This window comes from Pholcus phalangioides, unplaced genomic scaffold (genome assembly GCF_987345545.1).
Source record: "Pholcus phalangioides strain wild (caught in Gottingen) unplaced genomic scaffold, Ppha-v1.0 ptg000014l_1, whole genome shotgun sequence".
Lineage (NCBI taxonomy): Eukaryota > Metazoa > Arthropoda > Arachnida > Araneae > Pholcidae > Pholcus > Pholcus phalangioides.
Genome location: NW_028301607.1, coordinates 11,475,446 through 11,502,537, shown reverse-complemented (window position 1 = coordinate 11,502,537; position 27,092 = coordinate 11,475,446). Strand labels below are relative to the sequence as shown.

The window sequence follows — 27,092 nt, the reverse complement described above, 5'->3', positions numbered from 1 at the left end:
GCTGCAGGGCAGGATTGGAGAGGAAAAGCCCAGAGTCACCTGGATCTAAACGCTACTAAAAATGACGCAAAATGTATTATCTATAACCAACAAAGACAAAGATGAGTGGCGGTCACATCAGTCTGAGGAATGATGTACCATAGATGATGATACAATTGCTTTCCAAAAATACTGTTTGTTTACTCCAGATAGAGATAAGTTATAACCTTACTTTATTCTTTTTCCTTGCAGCTCGATAGAACCCCTGTCCATTGGGCGGCATCTAAAGGTCACATCGAAATTCTCCAACTACTTTTGCAGGCCAAATGCGACATCGAAGCAGTTGATAAGGTATTGTTTCTAATCCTGAATGAAATTGCCATAACTCAGAGCTCAAATTTCAGTGATTATATATACAAATACAACGCCACAACAGGCAAAATGCCCAACGAGGTGGCATAGAAAGTTAGTTTCTATACATTTTTTTTCAACTTAAATTTTAAATGAATTGCGGGGTGGGAAATAAAAATGTTGCTATGTACTTGTATTTATAGTACGGGATGACTCCTCTGCTCATGGCTGCTTGGTTCGGGTTCAAAGAAGCCGTCCAACTTCTTGTCGAAGGCGGTGCCAACTGTAGAGCAGTCAATAGGGTAAGTGACGTTATACTTTTGGTGTGCAATTACCAAAGTTACTTTTGCTGTTAGAAATGATTCGTAAATGAAGAAATTAATCATTTTTTGCTTCGAGGTCATCAAGATTTTGAGTATTGGTAACCGAAAAATTGAGATTTCCCTCATTTTCTAAGGGTTATTTTCCCAGCGCTGAAAGCCTCTCTGAATTTTTGCTCCCTCAAGGGCCCTCGAAATCTTTACATAAAATTTTCACATGAATTGAAATTTCAAAATTAAAGAATTGAAATGTTTTTGTAAAGGTTAAAGAAAAAGTTATTTCTTAATTTTATCCTGTTATAACAAAATTGTTCCTAATTTTTAAAGGAATCCACGTTTTTAAAAACATTCATTATGTTCTTCAGAAGTTTTATAGCAATCTTTTTTTTTTTAATTCTTGTGATTTTCCTTCTAAGTTTATTTTGACTTTCTTTTTTTCTAACTTTTTTAATTTTTCCCTCATTTCTATAATTTTTCAAATTTTACACAATTTTTTTCGTTCTTTTTCCCTTTTTTGTCTTAAAAAAGTAAAAAATAATAAAAATATTTTATAGTTTTTATAGTTTTTTTTGTTAAGTTTTTCTTCCTTGGTTTACCACTTTTTACCGTTCTTTCATAATTTTGTTTTCAGTTAACTATATTTTTCAAATTTTTCCTATTGTTTACTATATTATTTAATTTATATTTTTCATATTTTCATCTTTTTTTTCGATTTTAGGCCGGTATTTCACTATAAAAGTTTGGTAAAAGTCCTTTTATAAAACTTTCATTGCATTGAAAATGCATTTTCTAGGATGTAACCAATAATCTTATCGGTTGGATTTTTCAAGTTTTATAAAAGGGATTTTATCAAACTCTTATAGTGTAATACCGGCCTTAGAATGCATTTTCGATCAATTCGGAATGTTTATAAGTTTTTCGAAACTATAATATTTCTCTATTTTAAAATAAATTTTTTCCTTCATATTCAGAGTAGGTTTTACTCTTCGTCTACTTAAATAAATTACCGATTCTTCGAAAGGATATTTTTCAAAAACAAATTATATGGTGAAGAGGTAAACCACACTCAATTTCCCGATAAAATTTTAATAACAATTTTCATCGCTTATCACCCAAATACGCATTAATATAATTATATAATCCAACTAATAAAATCCATTAATAAAATTATACGATACATAATTATATCTGAAGGGCGCACGCTCCACAAATCAATTTTTATAAATTTATAATAACCTTTTTATTAATGGGCACTTGGCTCTTTCCCAAGAGAGCAATTTTTTTGAGGGCATTATGCAAATGAAAGCGGCTATAAAAGCATTACAACCACCATTAGAATGAGTTCCTTTTCTAGTTTAACGCTCATCCTCCTAAAACGGAAATTTTATCTTATTATCGTTTCATATATAACAATTTTCGCCCTGATACATAATTTTACTAAGTGAATTAATTTGGAGTATCAACTACATTATTTCTTGAAATTACGTAGCCTAATTCACTTATGTTATAAGATAAACAAACTTTAAATGCATATACTTTTATTGGATTTCATGAAGATTGCCATTTTTACACGTTGTTCGTGAGAAGTATTCCACTTGTAATTATATCAGAAATAGTTTGACTTTTCAAGATGTCGGATTAATTGAAAATTTACGTAGAAATGAGCTCTTTCATTTATTTAAAAAAATTGATTTCTTTAGCCATTTAATGGTACATTCTTCATTAAAATTTAGCTATTTTAGTTACTACGAAATACGTACTAATAGAATTAATATTTATTGGTTTATATCGATTTTAAATAGATATAAAATGGTGTTGAAAATTTTTATCTTTAAATAGTAATCAAATCAATCACGTGAGTTTTCAAACAGAGTTTTCTAAATTTTTTAGTATTATCATTTAATTATCATTTTTAAACATTTTTTTGTCTTGACATCCGAATTCATTCTGAATATTTTACAAAAACAAATCAAGTTTTCCATAAATATTATTTTTCCTTAGATTTTTGGCAATATTCTGTATTATCTAGTGCTCTAATAATTCGTTCCATTTTTTTTTTATAATTAAATTTTCTTTATTTCTTTCCTTATATTTTTTCCTCTAATCTCTTTCAATTTTTCTAATCATTTTCTTGTCTTTAATTTCAAATTTCTATAATTTTTCCAAATTTCTTTCAATTTTCCACAATTTTTTTCTATGCAGTTTCTTTCAGTTTTATTTTATGCATTTTCTTTTTTTCATTTTCAAGCTTTCCATAATTTCCCCTTCATTTCTTTCAATTTTCCAATGCATTTTTATTTCGATATTTTTATGATTTTTATCCTTTCGATATTTTTATGATTTTTATTCTTTCGAAATTTTTATGATTTTTATTCTTTCGAAATTTTTATGATTTTTATTCTTTCGAAATTTTTATGATTTTTATTCTTTCGATATTTACATGCATTTTTTATTCTACCATTTTCAATCTTTCCATAATTTTCTCAATTTTTTTAAATATTTTTCATGAATTTTTTTTCTGTATTTTCAAACTTTCAATAAATTTCCCCCATTTCTTTCCATTTTTCTATGCATTTTTAGTCTTTCCATTTTTCTACGCATTTTTTGTCCTTCCATTTTTCTATGCATTTTCATTCTTCCCTTTTCGATCTTTCCATATTTTTCCCCAATTTCTTTCAGTTTTTCTATGCATTTTCTTTCAATTTCTCTATATATATTGCCTTTCAATTTTTCCATGCATTTCTTTCCTTGTAATTTCAAATTTCCATAATTTTTGTCCCAGGATTTGTATCAAATTATATTTTTCATTGAAAATGAAACGTCAGCCTTTAAAACGCCAACCTCGTTTGTAACGACATTTCGAAAAATATTCAATATCGTTGTAACCGAGTTTAACGGTATTTCGGCAAGAAGAAATAAACAAAATTTGTAATACCGTTGGATCTCGTTGAGAAAAATTCAACCATACTCCATTCATTGTGATAATAAAGCCATGCTACGCACACAAAAGATTGCAGAGGTAATACAAAAATTTCATAATTAAATGCAATATTACTTTCATCGTTCCCATCGGGTTGTACAAGTACTATTTCGGTGTACTTACAACAAAGCACTTTGCACAAAAGACCTCCGCTGTTAGACAATACGTGCATGAAAGCTGAACTAATTCCTCTTGAAGTAATTTTCGAGCTCCATTGTTTCCGCTTCTAAAGATGACTTTATTGACAAATTAGCCACCGTGGCCCTATTTTTACTTTTTTCATTATGAAGTTCGTTTTTTTCTAAATTTCTTAATTTTTCAATAGCTTCTAAAATTTCCATAATATACTATATTAGTTTTGATTTTAAATCGATTTTAGAGATGCCATAAAAAAAATATGATCCCTAATTAAAGCTTTAATTTAAGAAAATTTTCTCTAAAACTTGAAAAATTCAAAATAACTGTTTTAAATTTTTTTAAATTATTCGAAAAATTCAAAAAAAATTTTTTGAAGAAATTCAAAAAATTGGATTTAAAATATTGATTCAAAAAAATAAAAAATTGATTTAAAAATTTTTTTAACAATATTCAAAAACTGGACTTTCTGGAATAAGTAAGAAATCGAAATTTTTATATTCTCAAATTATAATTTTTAAAATCACTGAAAATTCTATTTAAAAAATTCTATTTTTTTTACTAAAAATTAATAAAAATTGAAAATTGATAATTCTAAAAATTTGATTTAAAAATTTTAGAATTTGTGCTTGAAAAATTATAAAGTGAATTTAAAAATTCTAAAAAATTTAATGAAACAATTTGATTGGAAAAAATTGTAAAGCATTGATAATAATAGCATAATGATAATAAAGCATAAATTTAAAAATTTATAAAAAATTGAATAAAAAAAATCTCGCTTAAAAAATTTTTGATTTAAAAAATAATAAAGATACGATTTAAGAAAATTCCCACAATTTTATTCCAAAACTTAATTCATAAAATAATGCATAAAAATAATTCATAAATAAATTCATAAAAATCTAAATTTAAAAAAAAATTTAGGGCAAAATTTTTAATCCTAATTTTAGAATCCGGATTTACGATTATATAGCCTATTATTTGTACTATTTTATGAAATAAAATAAGCTTCGTTGAAAAAAGTGGGAAAATACGAATACGTTACAGGAATGAACATTTTTCTATACAGCAGTGGTTCCCGGTTTCATTCATTTTTGTGAGTTGAAGGCCCGGTCAAACACACGACCAATGGAAAATGAATGATTAAAAATGAAACGGCTAATCACTCGCAGTCCGATATGAAGATATCAGGGCCCGGTACCGGACCGCGGCCCATCGGTTGAGAAACACTGCTATACAGGATGTCCGTAATGTGGCCTCTACCTCATCAGTCGTCCGTCGTAGAGGTGCGATTCCAATATAAAAAATGCTCAAAAGGCCTTCAACAATTACCCTGTACCGGTTTTGAGAGTGGAGATACAGTGTGTTACATGAATCTAAATTTTTATGTGGCCCCCCCGTCTTCTAATTTCCAATTATAAAGTGGTTGCTCAGTATTTCCTGAGCCCAACAACAAAAATTCTGCGTTTTCAAGTGCACTGCTCACTGAGATATTCGAATTCAAATTTTGGAGAAATTTGGAAAAAAACATAAATAGTGGAAGGAAGTGTTGTCTGTTAGATTTTGCTGTTCTTTTACCACTTTTTCTGCGATTTTTGACTTCGAATCTAGAATCTTCGTTCTAGTTTTTGAGATAATGTGTAAATTAAATTTCAATGGTACCACCATAAGGGCGGTATCCACCGACATGGTTTAAACTATAGTCACAATTTTTTGATAAGAGATCGACACGGATTGGTTAAATTCAGGGTTTTAAGCAATCTATGTTGATCTCTTATCCAAAAATTGTAACTACAGGTTTAAACCATGTCGGTGAATACGGCCCTAAGCAACGTACAACTCACATTGAAACTGCGCGTTATAAATAAATGCGGTACATCATTTGCAAAAATATTTCGGTGATTATAGGGTGATTTTGGGGGAGCCGATTCCGAATCTGGCATTGGTTTTGTCAGATTGGCTCTAGTTTTTGAGGTAAGGTGAAAATTAGACTTCAATGGTAATACCGTAAGCAGCGTACAAATCACATTGTTGTGAGTATGCATTGTCTCAAAAACTAGATCCAATTCTGCGAGAAGAATGCCAGATTCGGAATCAGCACCCCAAAATGACTCTAAAATCACTGAAATATCTTTGCCAGTGCTTTACTGTATTTATTTATAACGCACAGTTTCAATGTGATTTTTACGCTGCTTACCATTGAAATTTAATTTTCACTTTGTGTCAAAAATTATAGGCAATTTGACAAAACCAATGAGAGATTTTAAATCATCGCCCTAAAATCATCCCCAACAACCTTCATAGTGGAAGACGAGCATCTTACCATTGTACCACTCGGGAACTTTTCGTATACTATAGCTAATGATTTAGCGATATGGTAATATTCTATTCCTCTTATGGTCATAGAAATATAAACTCATTTGAATGGATTCACAAAGACATCGTGAGAATTTTTTGAGCAGTGTTAATAACGTTAACACCGAGGTGTCGTTATAACCGAGTTTGAGTCTAATTTAATAAAAAATCCCATAACCACTGCAGTCCTCAGAATCCTAATGTGAGAGAAACTTTCTAGAAAATGATAATTAAATTCTAACAACTAATTAGTTTTCTGATAACTTATTATTTTCTTCACTATAACTTATCTCTAAATACACATAAAATAAGGTCTAATGCTTTAAAGAGATAATTGAATAAATTTTTGAATATTTTCAATACACTACAACCTCTTATAGTCTTTGTAATGGGATAGAAACTTCCGCGATCCCTTCGAGACTCATTATAATTAGTCATTAAGCCTCTGATGATTCAAAACTTTGGTAATAGGTGGTCCTAGGGCCTTTCCGATTCCTCTTCAGGAAAATAAATAAAGATTCACATAACATATTTTATTGCCGAAAATCATTTAATAGAATTTTACGGAACTTCAAGCATCATATTGTCGTTTGTTGATGCCATTAAATTCTAATTAGGTGGAAGTTTAAGTGTGCGTTTTCATTTTTCTTCTCGAGCTTTAATCGATTTATGTTTGGATTTTTGAGACTTCATTCTAATCGATTAATCGGATGTACCTTAACCCCGTAGTTCGAAATTGAGGTGCCTGGACCAGCGTTCATCCCACTGCGCATACAGACGCGTGATCCACGCATCAAACTTCAATTTTACTCTTCCGAATTTCATTAAGGAGTGGAAATACTCCTTCAAAATTTTATAGGTAGTTTTTAATAGTTATTTCTCACTGAGCTCTCCTTTATCTCATCAACCATTCGTCGTAGAGGGATGGTTCCAACTTAAAAAATGCCTGAAATGTGGTCAAAAATCCCCTCCCCTGCACCAGTTTTGAGACTGAAAATGCAGTGTAAATAAAAAATTAATCATCACACAATAAAAAACTTTTTATACGGTCCCCTCCGTCCATCAACTGTCCATTTGAAAAATTGTCGCCACGTCTCTCCTGAGGCTTCAAAACAAGTTCCATGTTTTTAAGTGCAATACTCACCGAGATATTTTTTTAATTCAAAATACCAAGAAAAGTTGTGAAAGAACAGCATAAATGGGGAAGAAAGGATTAGTTTAGTCTGTTCTTTCTTAACTTTTCTCCGATATTTGAACTCAAATATCTCAGCGAATCACTTGGAAACGTGAAAAAAAACAAATTTTGTTGGCCTCTGGAGACCAAATACATTTTTTCTATTGCAGACCTGCCAACTCTCCGGATTTTGGCGGGAGACACTCCGGAATTTTAACCCTTCCTCCTGCTCTCCGGATTTGTTAAAATTTTTCCGGATTTCGGCGGAAAATTAGATTTTTCCGCGAGCTTGCACGTTGTCGGGCCGTCATCGTTAGTGGAAACACCCATAGAGGGCAGCCGTGGTCATTTCTGTCGAGCAGCAATAAAAAAAAAATTTATTGGTGATCGTATTCAAGCCACTGGCAAAGACGTGACTTTGTTTACGTAGTGTTTATCGGCAATCATTAATCAGGGGACCGGATACCGTTCGTATCCGGCCAAAGAACATCAGAATCAAGTTCTTCACCTACTGAGACTGGGCGGCCACCGATAGATGGCACCTTCATTTCCCATCCAACTGCCCCAACCACAAATTGCCGTATGTGGCGATATGACCCCCAGAGTTGGTGTGCGGTAAAATAGTAGAGCCGCAGTGCGGTCGTGTGGACATCGTGCTGGGCATCTCGTCCTGAAGATCCAGGTTCGAACCCCGTTGACGGCGCAGTTGTCGTCGGCTGAAGTTGGTTTTCTGCGGTTTTCCAGCTTCGAGACCCGAATGCGAGTCGGTCTCCCATTCAAAAAGGTCTCTCCGCAGAGAGCAGGCAGACCTACAACACGATACTGACATAATATGAAGACAGATGGCAGCATGAACACGAAACAAGCGCAATTCTACAACGTGGATACGTTGTGCCACACATTCGCTCAGAACACACATTCTCTGGCATGTGCCGATTAGTTCGAAGAGGAATGTGTGCGAGGCGCATGTACGGTTAAGTAGTAGTAGTAGTGGTAAAGTAGTAGAGGATAATCATATCAAAACTACATATAACATTTTCATATGGAATTATTTAAAAGACATTTTCATAATAACGGCATATTTTTCCTCTAAATGTTCAAATTTTGAGTTTCGTATTCGGTCGGTCCACATCGATTCGAAAAAATATTTCTCGGATCCTGGAGATAATTTTTGCATTTCTCAAATAACTTGCCACACAATTGTTTGCAGTCCACTTATCTATCGTGCAAAAAATGCAATCAAAATGGCATGGGCTCTAGGGCCATCGTTTTTCCACCTCGCCGTGTCGTAGCTACGATGTCGACCAATGGCTATTAGGACAGTCACCGGTCAGCTATTCAACTACAATGCTGTGCAAGAGCAGAAATAAACTTCTAATTTGTTCTCATCTATTCTTAGGGGCCATTCAAGTATCACGTAACAGATTTTCAGCCATTTTTGACCCCCCCCACTACTACTACTACTAACCAGACACGACCCAGGCTCTGTCCCTCTCGGGATATAAGCCTTTTACCCAATCAGGTTGAGTCGCGCTGGGCGAGAATCAGGGGCACCGGGCCAGGGCGCCACCCGGAGAATATCCGGAAGGCACCCCCCCGGCGCCCCCAACCCTCTATCCAAGACTACAGTCGCCAACAAGCTCCATGCACGGCCCTCAGGGCATCTCAATAAGCAGCCCCCCCCCCTCTGGGCAGCCATGCAGCCACCAGGAGGAGCCCACAAGCCCGAACAACAGCCCGGAGCACCCCCATCCAGACCCCCGGGACCCAACCGCAAAAAACCCCTGGAATTTAATGACAGAAAAAATATACAATATATACATATACACAATATGCATCCCCCCCCCCCCCCACTGTCACCAGAATTTCGTCAGCTGCTTAGAATATTTCATATCTTCAAAAAGGGGTGGTCGATGACGTAAGCAACCTTCAAACCTCCCCCCTTGTCATCAAAAGTCAGCAAATCTAAACCCCCTCCCCCCCCCCCCTCGATGCTGACGTAATACTTGAATGACCCTTTATACATCGGTTGCTTTCGCGTCTAGGACTCATATTTTTGATGTGAATTCGACGGTACGTTGATTGCTACCGTCCGACACTTATGCCTATTCACGTTTAGATGAGACCAGGAGCAGGAAGGCTTTCTGATAAAATAAAAAATTATAAATTAACACTAGACGGGCCGGACTAGACGCTATACCTAGAAGAGCCGATGGCAGTCATTTTGACTGCTGCTTCTTTTTAGTGCAAGATATTTAATCACACTAAATGTTTGCAGTAAAAAACAAGGAATATCCTACACGGTTAGTTTGTTAATTTTGAACAAATTTGCATTTTCTTAAGCATACAGGATGTCCATAAAAAGACTTTCCAACTATAAATATGAAAATTTGGAGGGCAGCTGTGGACAAGATTTGCTATGAAAAAAAAAGATAGATATAATCATTGCATTCACATCATTCCCATATTTTTTGATTTCCTTGCACTATATGTAATCGTTGACGTGTGAATAAATTTTGGTTTTACCAGAGATGCCCCGGTTCCCCCCCCCCCCCCGGGGGCGGGCCGAAGTGCTTATGTTGCTTCTTGTGACAGAGCCTGGATGTCTCGCAGTTTCTCCAGTTCTCTAGCTGATTGCTCCTAAAACTGAAGCGGTACCAGATGAAAACCAAGATAAAGAAGTGTAAGACAAGTTCACATATGTGTTGGCCATGTGTAACATAGTGAATGGGTTTCGCAAATTCAAATCAGCAATAGATAATTTTCATGACATAGATCCCTCTATGGTACGTTCTTCACATGTAGAAAAATTATTAGAGGAATCTTTGTCATCATATTCCAACGTATTTGATGATATGAAGAAGAAACGGCAAACATAAATCACAATGTTCTTACAGAAAACATCGCCAACAATCACTGCACAGTCCGTTCTACCTATGCATCACCTTGATCTTCTCATGGTGTTCGATAAACGCGATAGACAAAAAGAAAAAAATCTATGGTTTTGGTTATTCGTGGATTTCCGTATTCGCGGTCATCCCCGGAACGTAACCCTCGCGAATACGGGGGGGGGGGGGGACTGTACTGGATAGAAGAATGTCCTCCATTGTTCGGGAACATTCTCGCTCTAGATGACTGTAGTTTCTGCTGCTATAAATTGAGTGCATAGCAGAAAGCAATATTTCTGGGGGTCCACGACTAGGGGGGGGGGGGGTGTCTGCCGCAAAGTATTTGGGAACTGCTGCCTTAACATAGCTATGCATGGGAATCACGTTCAAAGGCAAAAGAGATTCTATATCCCTCAAAAAATATACAGTAGCTTCGTGGTATTTGTTGAAGTTATTGTTGAAGTAAAGAAGAGATGCACGACTTCCAGCCCGCGGGCCAAATGCGACCCGCCAAGGAGTTCCATCCGGCCCGCGGAAGGTGTTCCGGTAGTGAAATATCAATACGCACACAACACGGGAATTTTTTTTTAACAAAGTGACCCATAATAATTCCGATGGATATTTTTCCATTTTTGTGCATATTTGAATGAGTAGAATGAGTGGTGTGATTTGTTCGGATCTTTTTGAGGATGACACCTTTGGGCCCTTTCCTTGCCGGGCCAAAGCTTACAACTGCTGACACTGCCACCAGATGGCGACTCATCCGCAGATGATGCCACTTTTCGCTATTAATACGAAGGTTCCGACAACTGGTTTATAAGAAGAGACGATTCTTTGCCTTTGTAGCGTAGTGATCTGGCGCGCTCATCTGGTGAGTGAGATGACGTGGGTACGATTTTCCGCAAAGGCAATTGAATTTCCTTTCCTTCGCATCAGTCCGCTGGCGAAACCATCGTATCAATCTATGGAATTAAGAGCGGAAAGTGAGATCATCTTCGTTCATCCGATGTGTTCTGCGTTTTTTTTTCTTATATCGTTCAGTTCATTTATTCGCCACTGCTGGTTATTTCTCGGGTATCTCACGTATTCCCGGGGGTAAAGCGGAGCACATTAACAAAACTCTATATGCTGCCACTCGGCGAAAAAAAAAAAAAAATCGCTAGCCATTCCCCCTCAGTTTGCACGATAAAAGACAAGCCATCTAAATTTGGCACAGTATGTCTTCCGATGCCATTTTCTGCAAGATGAAGAATCTTACCCCACCCCCTTCTTGTTTGGTATGCAAATTCCTCTTCTCCCTTCCAAGAGTTCTAGAATACTCTTTTTAATAATCTTGGAAAACATTCCGACTAAAGAATTTTTCTCCCCTTAGAAATGTTAGGAAAAAAGAGAAGCAAATAGGAGTAATTCAAATATGCGTTTCTTTAATGCATATATTTTAGTTTTCCTTTTCTTTTTTCTCGAAGGAGTGGAAACTCTACATTTTGGATATTTGAGTTCTTTATGAAGCTGCTTCTTATTTGCAATTTTTGAATTTTCTCTGAATCTTTTTTTTTTTTAATGAGTAAATACGTATGTGTGCATTTTAAAGCTCGAAATCTTCTAATACGAAGTGACAGTTTTAAGAGTTAATATCTCAGAATTGCGCACCTAGCACTGTTATAAATGTCAAAAAAAAACCTCGGTCTTTCCTGATTTAGTAATTAGGCAACTCTAGATTTGATTTCTTGAGAAAATTTTCGAAACCAAATTATTAATTAATTTAGCGGTTTCAGCTCAGATTTCCATCACCGGCGTGACGGTAAATACAATGAGGCGTGACAGCTATGAAATGTTCAGTCCTCTGTGTTGTACGCAAGTTTATATCTACGACGCGGTTAGAGTAAAGGTGTATATAGTTATTGTATATAAACACGATTTTTGTTCTCTTGGGTAACCAACCTCATTTCTTCCCTAGCGAATAATGACCGAAAAGGGCAGGAAATAATTTTATGCTTTGAATTCGGGAGCGCGAATTTTCGTTAGTTTGGAGGCCAAATGCCTGAAAAGTAACATTATATGAGGTGTAAGGATGTATTGTGAAAACATTTTGCAATAAATAGTAGTTTCTCCATATAGAGTTGCCGGCCAAAATTTCAAATGGTGAAACTAAAGCGGGACATACAGCCAATAGTAGACAATCAATCATCAAAAAAGGTGAAATTGCCAATTGCCTCCCAATATTAAAACCATAATCAAGACAAGCTTTTGTGGTAAGGGTATTGATATTCGTGAATTAGTCATGTACCATATTGGCTGACTGGAACAGTGTAATTGACAAAAACAGTACTTTCCGTAATAATAAAACATATTAAAAAACTGAAAATAACTCTCAGAATGGAAGTTACTTTCAAGATGTTTCACAGAAAATAAAATTAGAATTAAAATTTAAAAAAATTGATTTTTTTTCCATCTTTATTCTCACATACACTTCACATTTTCACGTTTTAGCCCCCAAAAATAATCTCCATGACATTTTCGATCCGTTCTCACTGATATAGATGCCCCAAGTCGACAATCCTTCGGTGAAGGTGCTCTTCTGAGTGAGCACCTATGCTTTCTTTGAATTTCTCGATCTTTCCATTTTTTATATATATCTATGTTTTTCCATGAGATCAAGATGGTTTTTTGGTCCTGTGATCACCGGTGAGTAATTTAACATGCAAACAAGGATATTCCAAGCTTCTTTTTCAGTCTATGAGTTTTCTGCTCTCCCTTATATTCAGTATTCCGTATATTGTAATCCAATAAAACATCTCTTTTAATTTTTGCCACAGAAAACGTAGGGAACATGTTGTAGCTGTTTTAATGCTGCTGATTTTCTCATTTACGATTGTGACCAATTATTAAGTATGACCGTTTTTTGTGTTGAGGTAGCATAAGTACTTTTCGGAGGTCAGTCATGTGACATAAGCAAAATGTTAGTGAAGTGAAACCTCAATATAACGATATCTTGCTGACTAGGAAAAAAATGGTTGTATAGGGGGTTATCGTTATATACATTGACAGGTAGCGTCAGTCACCCCCAAATTTTTTGCTATTATTGACATCTCCTTTGAATTAGCGTTGTTATTATATCATACAAGGCCTTTATAAGTATTTATTCGCAACAAAAAACTAGCTCTAATTGATTGGTTGATTAATAAAATTTATTTGGCTGTTTCACACTGTGAAGTGGTTTAGTGCACAACACTTTCGTGGTACTACGGAAAAAGTAGCCTCACGGAAGCTCTATTAACACTTGAAGGGTAGATAGTGCAAAATACCCATGTGTTATTAAACATCCTCAAAAGAACAAAAATTGGCAAGGAATTTGAAAATATGACGGTGAATTTGAGCAAAATATAAAAAGTATTCGTTGCAGCAGTTTCGCAATCTCCTCAAAAAACAGTGTTACAGAGGGATTTATCGTTGTATGGAGAGGAGTTTAACATAAGACTACAGGCAATTCCAAAAAAGATTTGAAAAAAATATCGTTGTAGAGGGATTTGGTGTTACATCGAATATCACTGTAGCAAGGTTTCACTGTATTTTTTAAAAAAATTTCGACATTGAATGGCACAGTTGCCAAATAAGGAGAGGCTGTGACTGCGATTATTGCATCACTCTCAGCTGCAGTTTTCGGTCTTAAATCAGTCATCCTATGCAAAACCTTCTGGTTTTTCAAGAAAGCCGCGTTTTTTGTTTTCTTGTTTCATTTTTCCTACCTAAATGCGAATTAATTTCATTTTGAAGTAGTCTTTATCTCTAGGTTGGGGGTTCTTCCGAGAGACAATTTATGCTGATCTGTCACATCCACCGCTTGCTGATGGATCCGAGATATCTTAACAACCGAGTTTGAGAATGTTGAGCAACAACATGCTTGGTTATAATCCATTGATTAACGATACATTCAGTCAACTAGTGGACATTAACATTTCTTTTACCCGTGTCGAGGTATAAGGGATTTGCTCATAAATTATGCCGTGTGCATCCTATTACTCACAACATACGAAAATGACTGGTGAAAAATTTATCGCATCTTACGTTACATGGTTCGAGTGCTTATGCGTTCGACGTATCATTAATTTTGAGCGTCTAGTTTCGTCAGTCATTAAATTATTAAGTACCAACCATGGATAGGACAGAATTATATTACCAAATACGTATGTGCAGATAGTTCCAACTAAATGCGCACTTCTTGTTTCTTTTTCGGGGTATTTCAGTATTACCTTACTTTGACTAACTTTAAAACAGTGATTTTCAGTAAAATTCAGTTATAACGACAATTCACAATCGGAGGGAGAAAAGACTTCTCGTTATAAACGAATTTTAATTTCTTCGCTGTAGAAACATGAATGGGGAAAGAAACAAACTAGATAAATTTAACTTTCTTTTTGGACTATTTTTGTGGAAATATGCATCTATAGAGTCAACTACTTATGTATAATGTTGATTGTACTTGTATAAAAAAATTTTGAACTTTATGAATTACAACAGTTTCTGCAGCTGAAGTAATAATTGCGCTATAAAAATGTTTAATAACATTTAAGGCAGGGAAAATGGTTAACAGGTTAAGACCTGTTCGCCCGGTGTCCTGTTTTGGAAGATTCCAAAAAAGTAGAGGGGGGGGGGGAGGATTTTTCATGGGAAATAACAACGATGTCAAAACCAGGGAGTCAGGCCCAACCGACACACCTGTAGACCAAATGTGTTTTTCCACCTCCTATATAGAAAACGAGATGATACAGCATGTAGTCTTCTTATCTATGGAGAAGTACTGTCATGTCCGATAATAAAGTAAGTTTTTTTTTTGAGCGAAATGATATTTCCAACATGTGAACAAGGAAATCAGTTTCATGGTCGAGATTTCAAACATAGATCATCCAAATTTGTTGTTCAAAGCCTGTACGTAAAGGGGTTAAAGAATTGTGCCGCGCCATTTTTTTCCCCGACGTAGTAATTTACCCAAACCAGCTTAGGGGTCATTCAAGTATTACGTCAGCATCGAGGGGGGAAGGGGGTTTTGAAGGTTGCTTACGTCATCAACCCCCCTTTTTGAAGATATGAAATATTCTAAGCTGCTGACGGGGGGGGGGGTCAGTGTTTTGCTGACTTTTGGTGACAAGGGGGAGGGTCAAAAATGGCTGAAAATCTGCTTACGTAATACTTGAATGGCCCCTTATTTGATAGTCCGTGCTTGCCCATCGAACGAACCAATTTTGTATGTCTATCGCTGTTTCCGAGTTACGTCATTTTAAAGTTGAGGGAGTCTTGAAACAGCCCGGTGCGGAGAAAACAAACATCGTCAGCTCTTTCTCATAATGATTCAATTCATTCAAGTTAACTATTGCTATTCTCGCATTATGCTTTTTTTTAAACTAAATTAAACTATATCGCGTAATTTGATGAACTGCATGACATACAATATCTTTCTAAGGCCGGGATTTCACTATAAAAGTTTCATAAAATCCCTTTTATAAAACGAAAAATTCAGCCAATAAAGCTCATAAGTCACATTCGAGCAGATGCAGCCCATAACCTTACTGGTTGAATTTTTCAAATATTATAAAAGAACTTTTAGAAAACTTTCATAGTTTAATCCTGGACTTAATTGTACTTGATTCTGAATAAATTCCCGCATGTTAGAGGGGAAAATGAGAAAAATTTAAGCAGCTGTGTCAGGTATATCTGTGTTTGCCTGACCGGTCGAGGGCGCTGTGACAGGCGAGTTGGCCAATCAGGACTTACTTTCTTTTCGAAGAGAGTCCACTGTAAGGAAGTACATACTATAATATTTATTTAGTCACGTACGACATTAGTCAATACGACATAAAAATATATGAGGACGTAGAAACATTAGTGTTCGTGGTTTTGCATCCATCATGTCTATGCAATAAAAGGATTTAAAGCAGCATGTGAGATTCTCATGAATTTTTATGTTATATAACAAATGGCAAAAATCCCAGCGCAGAAAGTCATTTGCATAACAAAATGAAAAACCCTTCATTAACTATGAATGAATAGCTTCAAGTTCTCCCCTATTTAATGGGATAAAAATGGTTTTAGATACGTATGTACAAAGGGATCCTATTCATAATGTTTCTCCTTACCCTACACGAAATGTTTGTCATCCTCGTTATTATGTTATTTGAATGCGACATTTTGGCGAGAAGTAATTTTTTTTTTCGAATTCCCTCTTTGTTGTATGCTACTTTTATGCATCTCTTTTGTTATTATCAGGCATTTTGCCTAACTAAATGACAAAAGGATAATTCTACTTCAAATAGTGACACTTGGAGCAAAGCTGATTGTGGATGGCTCAAAGAACCAAAGTGAATGGCGGACTACAAATATTTGTCTGGATAAACATTCAAAAAAAAAATTCTGCTTAAATTTTTCTACGCATTCATTAACACAAGTTTCTTCTCCCCCCCCCCCCCCGTCAGCAAAATTTCGTCCGCTCTGTTCCCTTCCTCCTAAAGCATATTGGGATCAGGGACGTACGAAGGGTGGGGGCGAACCCTCAATGCCCTCCCGACGATCAATTTTTTCATGCAAAAAATATTTTTTCAAAAAAATTAAAATTTCGGAAGAAAATACTTTGAAGGCAAAGAACTTGAGAATTCTCTTTGAGAAATTCATTGCGACGTACTTGCCTCTAAGCCATATTTGCTAAACCCATGGATCGCGATTTGATGTGGCTCACCCCTCAAACCTAATTTTGGAAAAGTAAACGAAGTAGCACTTATGTCAGTTAAGTGGTCCGTCGCACATTTTCAGATCATTCAAGTACGCCCGTAGCACATTCACAGATTACTTGAGTGACCCGCGGCACAGTTGCAGAACACTTAATCGGTCCGTGGTACATTTAGAGATTTTAAGTGTCACGTGGCAGTTTTAGAGCACTTAAGTGATGTAGGCTGCTTAAGTTAACCGCGGCACATTCCCAGATTATTTAAGTGATCCGCGGTATAATCACGGATCACTTGAGTGACGCGCGGTTATAATAAACTCTCATGTTGCTTGAGAGCTACACTGCCAAATAAAGGGTTAAAATTTGACATAAAAATGACTTTTTCATAGAAATGGCATGGGTACTCCAAAATTGATCATCGTTTTCACCATTTTCAGGCATTTTCTACTGTTATTAAAGTTCACCCCAGTACCATTTCATAGAAAAAGTGACAAGCAAGGCAGTCGGATATTTCAAGAGTAACGATAAGAGTAACATTAATGATTAAAACTATCAATGATGTCTCCACATTAAATCGTGACTTTCTCTCCCTTTGTTAGCATATTTTTTCAGGAAAGAGTTATTGTTGGAATATTATTCTAAATATCATTATCAGAGAAATTATGTTTATTTTTCTAGTAAAATTGTCTTTTTTTTTTATCAATAATTGTTTCAATATTTTCTAATTGATTTTCCCACGTCGATATTTTTGGCAAATTGATCAATATCGTCTTCTTTTAGCATTTTTCTTAATAATTATTATTATTTATTATTTTTTTAATCATCTTTCACTATGTAAATAATTCCTCGTCAATGGTTTGTTCCAATGTTTCAGTTTATTTTTCAAGGTTTTTATTTCGAACGCTTTCAACAAGATTTTTGATTTGATTTTAAAAAATTTCACAGAAAAGTTTTCAACAGTATTTGGGAAATTACTTCCGATCAGTTTCCAAAAACGCTTCAAAATCTATTTTCAACAATGTTTCCAAAATTCATAAAGTAATATCTAGTCAGGTTCGGAAAAACTTTTTGAAACGTTTCTACAACGTTTTCGATGAGTTTACACGAATGTACCCATTCCGTTTGCGAGAATATATCCGTCACATTTTCAACAATGTTTTCGATCAATTTACAAGAATGTGTCTAATCAGTTTACAAGAATACATCCAAACGGTTTACAAGAATGTTTCCAATCAATTTGAAAAAATTTCCATCATTTTCAAATCAAAGCAACCACCAAGCCTTTTGGCTACATTCGCTGGAGTGTAACCGATTCGCTTATCGGTTGAATTTTTCAAGTTTTATAAAATATAACTTTTACAGTGTTATGCCGGCCTTAGATCAGTTTGCAAAAATGTTCAAGATCAGTTCGCAAAAATGTTTCTGATTGAATTTGTAAAAATAATTTCCAGAATTCAACATTTACGATTATTCTCTAGCAGTATTTCCGATCAGTTTCCAGCAGTTTTATTTCTTATAAAACTGCAAGTACAAGAACTGCGAATGCTGTGGTTTTCAAAACTTCCAGAAATGCCTCAAGTTACACTCATTCAAGTCCCAACTGTCAATCACAACATTCCGTTACGAATGGAAACAGTTTATTGGCTGAACAAGATTGCAGTCACAACTTGTTTATAGATTTGTTTTGTATGTGTTCGAAACTTTTACATTTTATCTTCTTTTTTCTTTATGTGTGTGCATCTTTTTTTTTTCTTTTTTGGTATAAATTGAATAAGCAAGTATTGGAAAAAGTATTCAGGTTATCGATCAATAGCTTTTCAGGCGTGAAAAGCGTTGAAAACACAGTTTGTTCAGACGCGTTATTTTCCTCCACCACCATCTCCATTTATTCCATTTCGTGCTTTTTCCTCTCTCTCATTCGTGCATTTGATTTCCAACACGTGTATGTATATACATACGTAGTTGTATGGAAAAAGCTCCTGTTTTCTTCAAAAATGGAGTATTTCTCACCCTTTTTCCCGGTTTTGTGTGTCATTTTAGTTTTTCCCCTCGAGTAATTTTCATAATTTTTTTCTATGCTATAGAAAAGAACTCGAATATGTGTTTAAGTCGAAGTTTCCACTCATCCCTAAAACTTTTTCCCATGTGTTTTAGTGTTACAATTTTCCCCTTAACTCGAAGTTTTCGGGAATGGTGGAAATTTCAAAAAACAGCATTTAGCAATAGAATTTAGCATTTAGCAATATAATTTAGCATTTAGCAATAGAATTTAGCATTTAGCAATAGAATTTAGCATTTAGCAATTAAGCATCAAGCAATATAATTTGACATCAAGCAATATAATTTGACATCAAGCAATATAATTTGACATCAAGCAATATAATTTGACATCAAGCAATATAATTTGACATCAAGCAATATAATTTGACATCAAGCAATATAATTCAGCGTTTAGCAACAGAATTTATCATTTAGCAATAGAGTTCGGCAGATTCATTTGTCTACTTGCAAAAAAGTGAATGACTTTCTCACGAAAGGACAATCAAAAATCACTGCATTTTTTGACAGAAAAAAATCGTCTTATATACACTTTATTTACAATTCGATTCATTCAGACGAGTATCATGTATGCGTCTGTTTGCATAATACGGTAAAAAAAAATTCGTATATAGCGATGTTGTTTTAATAAATTTTTCTTTTTTCCCCCACTCTGTGAAATCGGAATTTTCGTTAAGTCGAACTAACGATAACTCGAAGTTTTTGTCGGCCGCTGCACATTCGACTTATCGAGATTTGACTGTATTCTAAAGCAGGGGGTTCAGCACAATCTCCGGCCCAAGAAAGTTTACTAGTAGAAAGTATCAATATTTATCACAACACGATAAATACCTAGACCGAGCATATTTCCATCATTAAAGATACGGGGTATTGCCAAAAAAATCGTCAAAGTAAAGTTACCATTTAAAGTTGAAAACACTCTCGTAGGCGAGTAAAGTTGCTATCTACAGCCGTAACAATTATCAAAGGCAGGTAAAATTGTCGGTTGCAGCCGAGAAATTGTCAAAGGCAAGTAAAGTTGCCCTATTACCGGCGAAAATTATTTTCGAAGGCAAGTAAAGTTGCCATTTACAGGCGAAAAATTGTCAAAGGCAAGTGGAGTTACTATTTGCAGCCGAAGAATTTGTCAAAGACAAATAGTTGTTATTTGAATCCAAAATATTTGTAGAAGGCAAGTAAAGTCACTACTTACAGCCGAAAAATTTGTCAAAGGCAAGTAAAATTAGTAACATTGTCAGTTGCAGCCAAAAATTGTAAAAGGTGAAACAGCAAGTAAATTTGTCATTTACAGCCGAAAAAGTGTCAAAGGCTAGTAAAGTTGCCAACTATCGCTAAATTTGTTGAAAACTCTCCTATCGCGGAAAATGATCGGTCCTGCAAGTCAAAATGCAAATTCACCAAAAAAAAACAATGCTGGACAAAAATGTGCGATGAATATTTTTAAATGACTATAATTAATCAATTATGAGAAAGTCGTGTAATCATGAAAATAATCCTAGTTCTTGATTTCTAAAATTCTGAAGCCTTGTTGGAAACATGCGAAAAAACGGGACATTTTTTTAAAAAAAAGTTGGGACGGCGAAAATTTCGGGAATATCCCGCAAAATACGAGCCATATATAAGTCACTACCTACATACTATTCTTTTTCCCGCAAGTGGCAGAAATATTGCGGATCTGGCCCGGGAACTGAAAAGGTTGTGCAACATACTGTTGTACATACGATTGTGCAACATTTTCCCTGTCATAAAGGCAAAAATACGATGAGAGCAGGCACCAAAGAAGAGGGGGGGGGGTTAAAAACATTACATACAGCTTCTAACTCTTTAAGCGGTATTTAAAATTTTCCTGATATCCGCATTAAAAGGGGGATAACAATGTGTTAAGAGCCCGAGATATTTCGGGGTGGCCGAAACAAAGCGGATCGAGTTTGACGAGATATCTCGGGATTGCCTCTGCAACGTTTAAAAAGCTTTGAAAGTCGATTCCTCTGGATACTGACTTGATGATTTTGAACTTGCTCTAGTCAAGCATGTTTATCCTTGTTATTTCTCCTAAGTAAATTAAATAAATTCTTCATGGTTAATTAAACTATGCATTCAGTTATTTCAAGTCTTCATAACACTGTTGTTCATTGTACAGGGTGTCCCGTAGGTGCTAAGGGATCATCCAAGTATTACGTCAGCATCGGGGGGGGGGGTTTCGGACTTGCTGACTGTTGATGACAAGAGGAGGGGGAGAAGAGTTTGAAGGTTGCTTACATCATCAACCACCCTTTTTTGAAGATATGAAATATTCTAAGCTGCTGGCGAAATTTTGCTGACAAGGGGGGGGGGGCACAGTTTTTCTGACTTTTCGGTTTAATTTCAATTTCAAAAAAAATGCTCAAAAGGCGTTCAAAAGCTACGCTGTATCAGTTTTGAGATTGAAAATACAGTGTGTAAAACAAAATGAAAAAAATCTCACTTTTTATACGGTCCCCTTGTCCTCTAACTTTTAATAAAGTTGTCGCCCTGTCTCTCCTGAGGTGAACAAAAAGTAATTCCAATTTTTTAGGAGCAATATTCGATGAGATATTCGAATTCAAAAACTTTCAGATAAGTTTGGGAAGGACAGCATAAATGAGGGAAAGGGGCGTTATATACGTTAGTTTCTCTTGTTCTTTCATAACTTTTCTCTGCTTTTTGAATTGAAATATCATAGTAAATTTTCCACTTAGAAACATGGAATTTTTTTTTTTGCATCAGGAGAGACAGGTCAACAACTTTCTAATTGGCAGTTAGAGGGCAAGGGGACCGTATAAACATTTAGATTTCTTACTTTGTGACACGCTGTATTTTCACTCTCAAAACTGGTACACGGTAGTTCTTGAACGCCTTTTGAGTTTTTTTTTAAATTGAAATTACACCTCTACGACGGACGGTTGATGAGATAAACAGGCCCGTCATTTAGAGGGGGCGCCCCCCCCCCCCGGCTTTCGAAAATACACTAAAAATGGTATATATATATATATACAAATATATATATACATACATTGAGTACATGTGCTTTGCCCCCTCCCCCGGAAAAAGTTGAAATGACGGCCCTGGGGAGATAAAGGTCTTGATAGCACTTACAGGACACCCTGTATAACTCAGTATTTTCAACGCATTGACGTGTGTGTGTAACACTTTTTTTTTTCCTTTCTCCAGCAAGGTCAAACCGTACTGCACTGCGCAGCGCACAACAATCACGAAGAAATTGTGACTTTTTTACTGGAAAATGCTGAGAGCTTACAAGTCAACGTTACCGACAAGGTGAGCGGAAACTATTTTCCATCCATCTCTTTGATACTCGCACTCAGATCTGTGGAGAATGAATGCTTTCAGTTGTGCGGAAGATCCTGAATATGCTTCCTGTTTTGCTGAAAAGTTCTGGAAATCCTGAAAAAGCTTTCGATTTTTCTATAGAGCTCTGGAAATCCCGAACGTTTTCAGTTTTGCTGATAAGATAGATCCTGAGTATATTCAGTTCTGCTGTGGAGTCTGCAGATCCCGAACGATTCGCTTTTACTGAGCATTCGAGAGCTGGGGTCTTCAACGTTTCTCAGTCGCGAGCACTACCTATACCCATGATCAAACGAAGAGCACCACTTAAGGCAACTTTGACATACCTGAAATCTGCATAATTTTTTAATCCTTGAAATGCATTTTTTATAGGGTGTTTAATTGAAGCATTGATCAAGTGCTCGCGAGCACGAGATCGAACATGAGTATCGGACGAGCACTCTTGGTACTTTGAAGAGCACCATGGTGCTCGTGAAGCAACAGACAGAAGATAGCTGCTCTGAAGATTCCAAATGCTTTGCTGAAAAGCTTTAGAGTGCTGAATACTTCCAGTTTTTCTAGAACTTGGAAATGCTTTCAGATTACTGAAGAGCTCTAGAGATACGGAAGGGTTTCAAGTTTTGCTGAAACGTTTTAGAGATCATAAATGTTTCAAGTTTTGCTGGATAGCTTTAGACATCCTGAGTACTTTCAGTTGTGCTGAAAAAAACCCCCTTTATATCCCGAATGCTTCGCGTTTACTGAATACTCTAGAGATACCGAAAGCTTCAGAGATTCTTCAGAGATTAAATGCTTTAGGTTTTGCTGAAAAGCTTGAATGCATTCAGTTTTTCTGTAGAGCTCCGGAAATGCTCTTTGTTTCACTTTAGAGCTCTGGAAATGCTTTCAGTTTTACTGAAAAGCTCTAGAGGTACTGAAGTCTTCCAGTTTTACTGAAAAGCTCTGGACATCATAATTGTCTTCAGTTTTGCTGAATAGCTTTAAATATACTGAGTACTTTTAGCTCTGCTTTGGAGCTCTGAAGATTCCGAATGCTTTCAGTTTTACTAGGAACTCTAGAGACAATGAATGCTTCCAGTTTCTAGTTTAGATGGAGAGCTTCAGAGATCGTGAATGCTTTACAAATACAAATACAAATACAACGCCACAACAGGCAAATTGCCCAACGAGGTGGCTGACTTAAGAACATCATGGATCCCCGAGCCCCTACCTACTACTGCTACACCACACATGCAACACCCCCCCCCTCCGGAACCCCCCAACGAATCGGTACATGCGGGAATGTGCGTGTACGTGTAGTGCAACCTGACGTAAAGTTTGTTTCTGTGTAATGCTGTCATCTGCCCCCAGTTTTACTAACTATGAGTGAAGTGTTATGGTTGAATGATATACCGTTGTAGGACTGTTGCTTTCTGTGGCGAGACTTTTTAACGGGGAGATCGGCTCGCATTTGCGCCTTGAAGTTGGGAACCACAGAAAACCAACTTCAGCCGACCACCACTGTGGGGTTCGAACACGGATCCTCGCATCACGAGTCCGGTACTATAACCACTCGACCACCACAGCGGCTTTGTCTATAAGAGATGAATCCTGAATAAATCCTGAATGCTTTCAGTGCAGCTGGGAAGCTCTAGAGATCCTGAATGCTTCAAGTTTTGCTGAATAACTGGCTTCAGTGATTCTGAGTGCTTTCAGTTCTGCTGTGTGGAGCTCTGGTTCAGTTTCTGCTTTCAGATTTTCTGGAAACACTACAGATCCTGAAGGCTTCCAGTTTTGCAGGAAAGCGCTGGAAATCCCGATTACTTTAAGCTCAAGTTTTGCAGAAATGCTCATGGGATCCCGAATGCTCTCCATCTTATGTTCTGGATTTCTTTTTACTTGCATTTTATACGTACTGCATATTCCCACTATGTGTACATTCTATGTAATTGTTTTTTCTTTGTTTTCAGAATGGGATCACCCCCGTCCACGTTTCAGCTTCCAATAACTGCATGGAGATAGTCGACAGGCTTATAAAAGCCGGAGCTGACCTCTCCATCAAAGACAAAGTAAGAAACCATCATGGCTCCTCCTCAAGTTTTTCTGTACTTCGATCTGATTTCTTGTCACCTTATCTTGTTTTCACAGCACTTCAACATTTCCTGATGATTCTCTCATCATATTTGTTATCTTCAGCGACGAGTGGAGAATATCTTGGGACGTAAATTCGGATAAAATAACCAATTCTTTCATACTGTCTTTCCAAATCCGCTTTTTTTTCAGCATTTTCCTGCTAGAATATTACTCATACTCCAGTCAAATTCGGTTACAACGACCTCGGTTGTAATGACACCTCGGCTATAACGTCAATAATTGGTGGTATAAACTGATTCCCATAGAGAATAATGTTAATGAATTTTTCTTATAATGTCGATGAGAGGCAGTCACCTCGGTTGTAAAGACACGTTTTTCGGGACTTTTGTTTCCGTTCCGATAACATTTCTTTGGGAAAAAAAATCAGCTGGTCTCCACCTGGAATCGAACTCAGGTCATCTCATAATCCGCCCATTCCGCTAATGCGAACCAATACACCACGTGTGGGAGACATAACTTTTATTCCCTTATAACACGCCGAGTAGTGACATACAGTAATATATAGACTTCCCATCCTACCTTAACTTCAGAAAATATCAACTTATAAATAAATTGATTTTTTTCGCGTTGTACCCGGAAAGCAGTTAGGCTTCAACTCTGCGTGTCTTAAAAGATGCGTCTACATCAGTGTGCTATTGTCAGCCCGCCGTTCGGGCTGACTTTTACTTAATGTAACTAAGTATTTAATCAATTAGTAATTCTCAAGATTCGATATACATGTTCACATACCCTGCGTTGTGCCTGACCTATAAAACCTCATTCCTGCAACCCAGTGATTACACGCACGGAGGCAAGTTAAAGTATAAAAAATTTCTTTAATCTATAAATATCCATTACAATCATTAACCTTAAGAAAGATCTATCCTATATCAATTTAAGAATAATATATATTACCACACCCGACAGGTGAGTCAAGGTACTTCAAGGTTACCTTATGCATCTGAGAACATGTAATATCCTGATTATTTACTGGACATTCAGGTCACAGGAAAAGTAGATAAGCGTACTCACCCCGGTCATCGTTGGTGATTTCCTTAACATCCGGTGTAGCTGCTTCACTTCCTTCACTAGGCACTTCTTACACACTACATCCCGGCAATCCGGCAGTTCTTACATATTCCGGAACTCAAACTTCGGGGAACCGCCACTCTCCATTAGAATCTCACTCTTACGTATCACTTTCTATTCTCCCGTTCTCCAAAAAAAAAACCCCTTTCCCAATTACATCTCACTTTCTATATCTCACTTCTATCTCTCACTTCCTATCTCTCACTTTCTATATCCTTTCATCATCGGGCCTCCTGATTTTACATCCTCTTCGGCTCCTCCCTAGAACCCCGGATTCGCTCCGTCTTGTAATTTTTCTTTTCGTGCTACATTTTAATTTGAGGCCTCAAGCAAGGGGCAATTCGATTGGACTTTCGCGTGGCCATTCTGGAGAAGATCTGTGCTATTCATCCCTAATAAAATTTCGCCCCTTCCTCAATACTCAGAACGCCTACGTGCACCGGTCACCTTCATAGCAATACCTAAGGTGAACCCCACGTTACAATCAGAGCACAGGTGCTCTAATGGGCAATGCCGCTTTTTGTATTTATATTCCCTCTCTTACATCCATTTCTAAGCGAGCAATATCCTTACTATTCATTAATTTTAACATTTCATTATTCTCGCTCTCCATAACTTCTCCACACCTACGCCTCAAGAATCGAATCTCATTCCGTGACAGCTCCTATTCATGTATTTTAGAAAAACACCTTTCTCCTGTCACCAAGCCTTGAGCATGCCAGGTGACTGTTATACACCCGTGTGAAAGTCGCACCGACAGTTTGCTTAAGGGTAACCTATGCATGACGATTCGATCTCTTTCTAATATTCTCACTCTTCAATACCCTCTTTCTTTTCAAGTTGCGTTCAAATTACATCATCTTTGAAGGTCCCGAATCTATTGACATCCACTATTCCTGCATTTTCCATCTTGCATTCTTATTTCGTAGCTTCATACCTTGCCAGATGAAGTGTGCTTCATCGGCAGTTGGCCTAAAGCACATTCTTCCTTTCTTACATAATCTTATATCACTCGTGGCCGCCCTGCACGTGTTCTTTACAACTACCCAAAGTCAAGCCTCAATTAATACCACACCTGTTACCCAGTCACCTTTCAAATAATTCTTTAAATACAAAATAGTCCTTAAACAATTAACCATTTAAATAAATTAACAATTTTAACTAATTTCCTTTATATATTCGAATATATAATAATAACTTTATATTCGAATAATTACGAATAATTATGAGCGGAACGGACCCGCTCATACTATGTGTAGTCTTTTAAGTGGTTTGCTGAAATTTCTCATCCATGTGTACGGATGTCACGAAATATTTCGTATCGAGACAAGCAACGCTCACTAGATGAATGTTAGTCTTGGGAGGATCCATGGACGATCGATACGTCAAAGAGACTTGAGTTGTGCCTCTTGGATTTCGTATAGCAAAGGCTGTGGCGCAACCGAGTTGTGTGTGGAGGAAAAGAAAATATATTAAAAAAGAAAAGACAAGCAAAATCCGACGTATTTATTAAATCCAAACTTTTCAAAGCGAGTCTTTTTGGCCTTGCACTAGCAAGCACACGAAACAAACACGATTCTAACAACATAAATACTTTAGGGGTCATGCATAT

At 36.3% G+C, this 27,092-nt stretch overlaps 1 protein-coding gene across 2 annotated transcripts in view; it reads left to right on the top strand.

Moving 5' to 3' along the window:
- The window catches only part of LOC149078150 (uncharacterized), a 120,062-nt gene that overhangs the window by 75,113 nt on the left and 17,857 nt on the right, over positions 1-27,092 (top strand). For both annotated transcript variants that reach the window (XM_089241744.1, XM_089241745.1), the window contains exons 3-6: positions 232-330; positions 534-632; positions 22,145-22,249; positions 24,229-24,327. In XM_089241744.1, the coding sequence (XP_089097870.1) occupies positions 232-330; positions 534-632; positions 22,145-22,249; positions 24,229-24,327 (402 nt within the window). The remainder of the gene's footprint in view (positions 1-231; positions 331-533; positions 633-22,144; positions 22,250-24,228; positions 24,328-27,092) is intronic.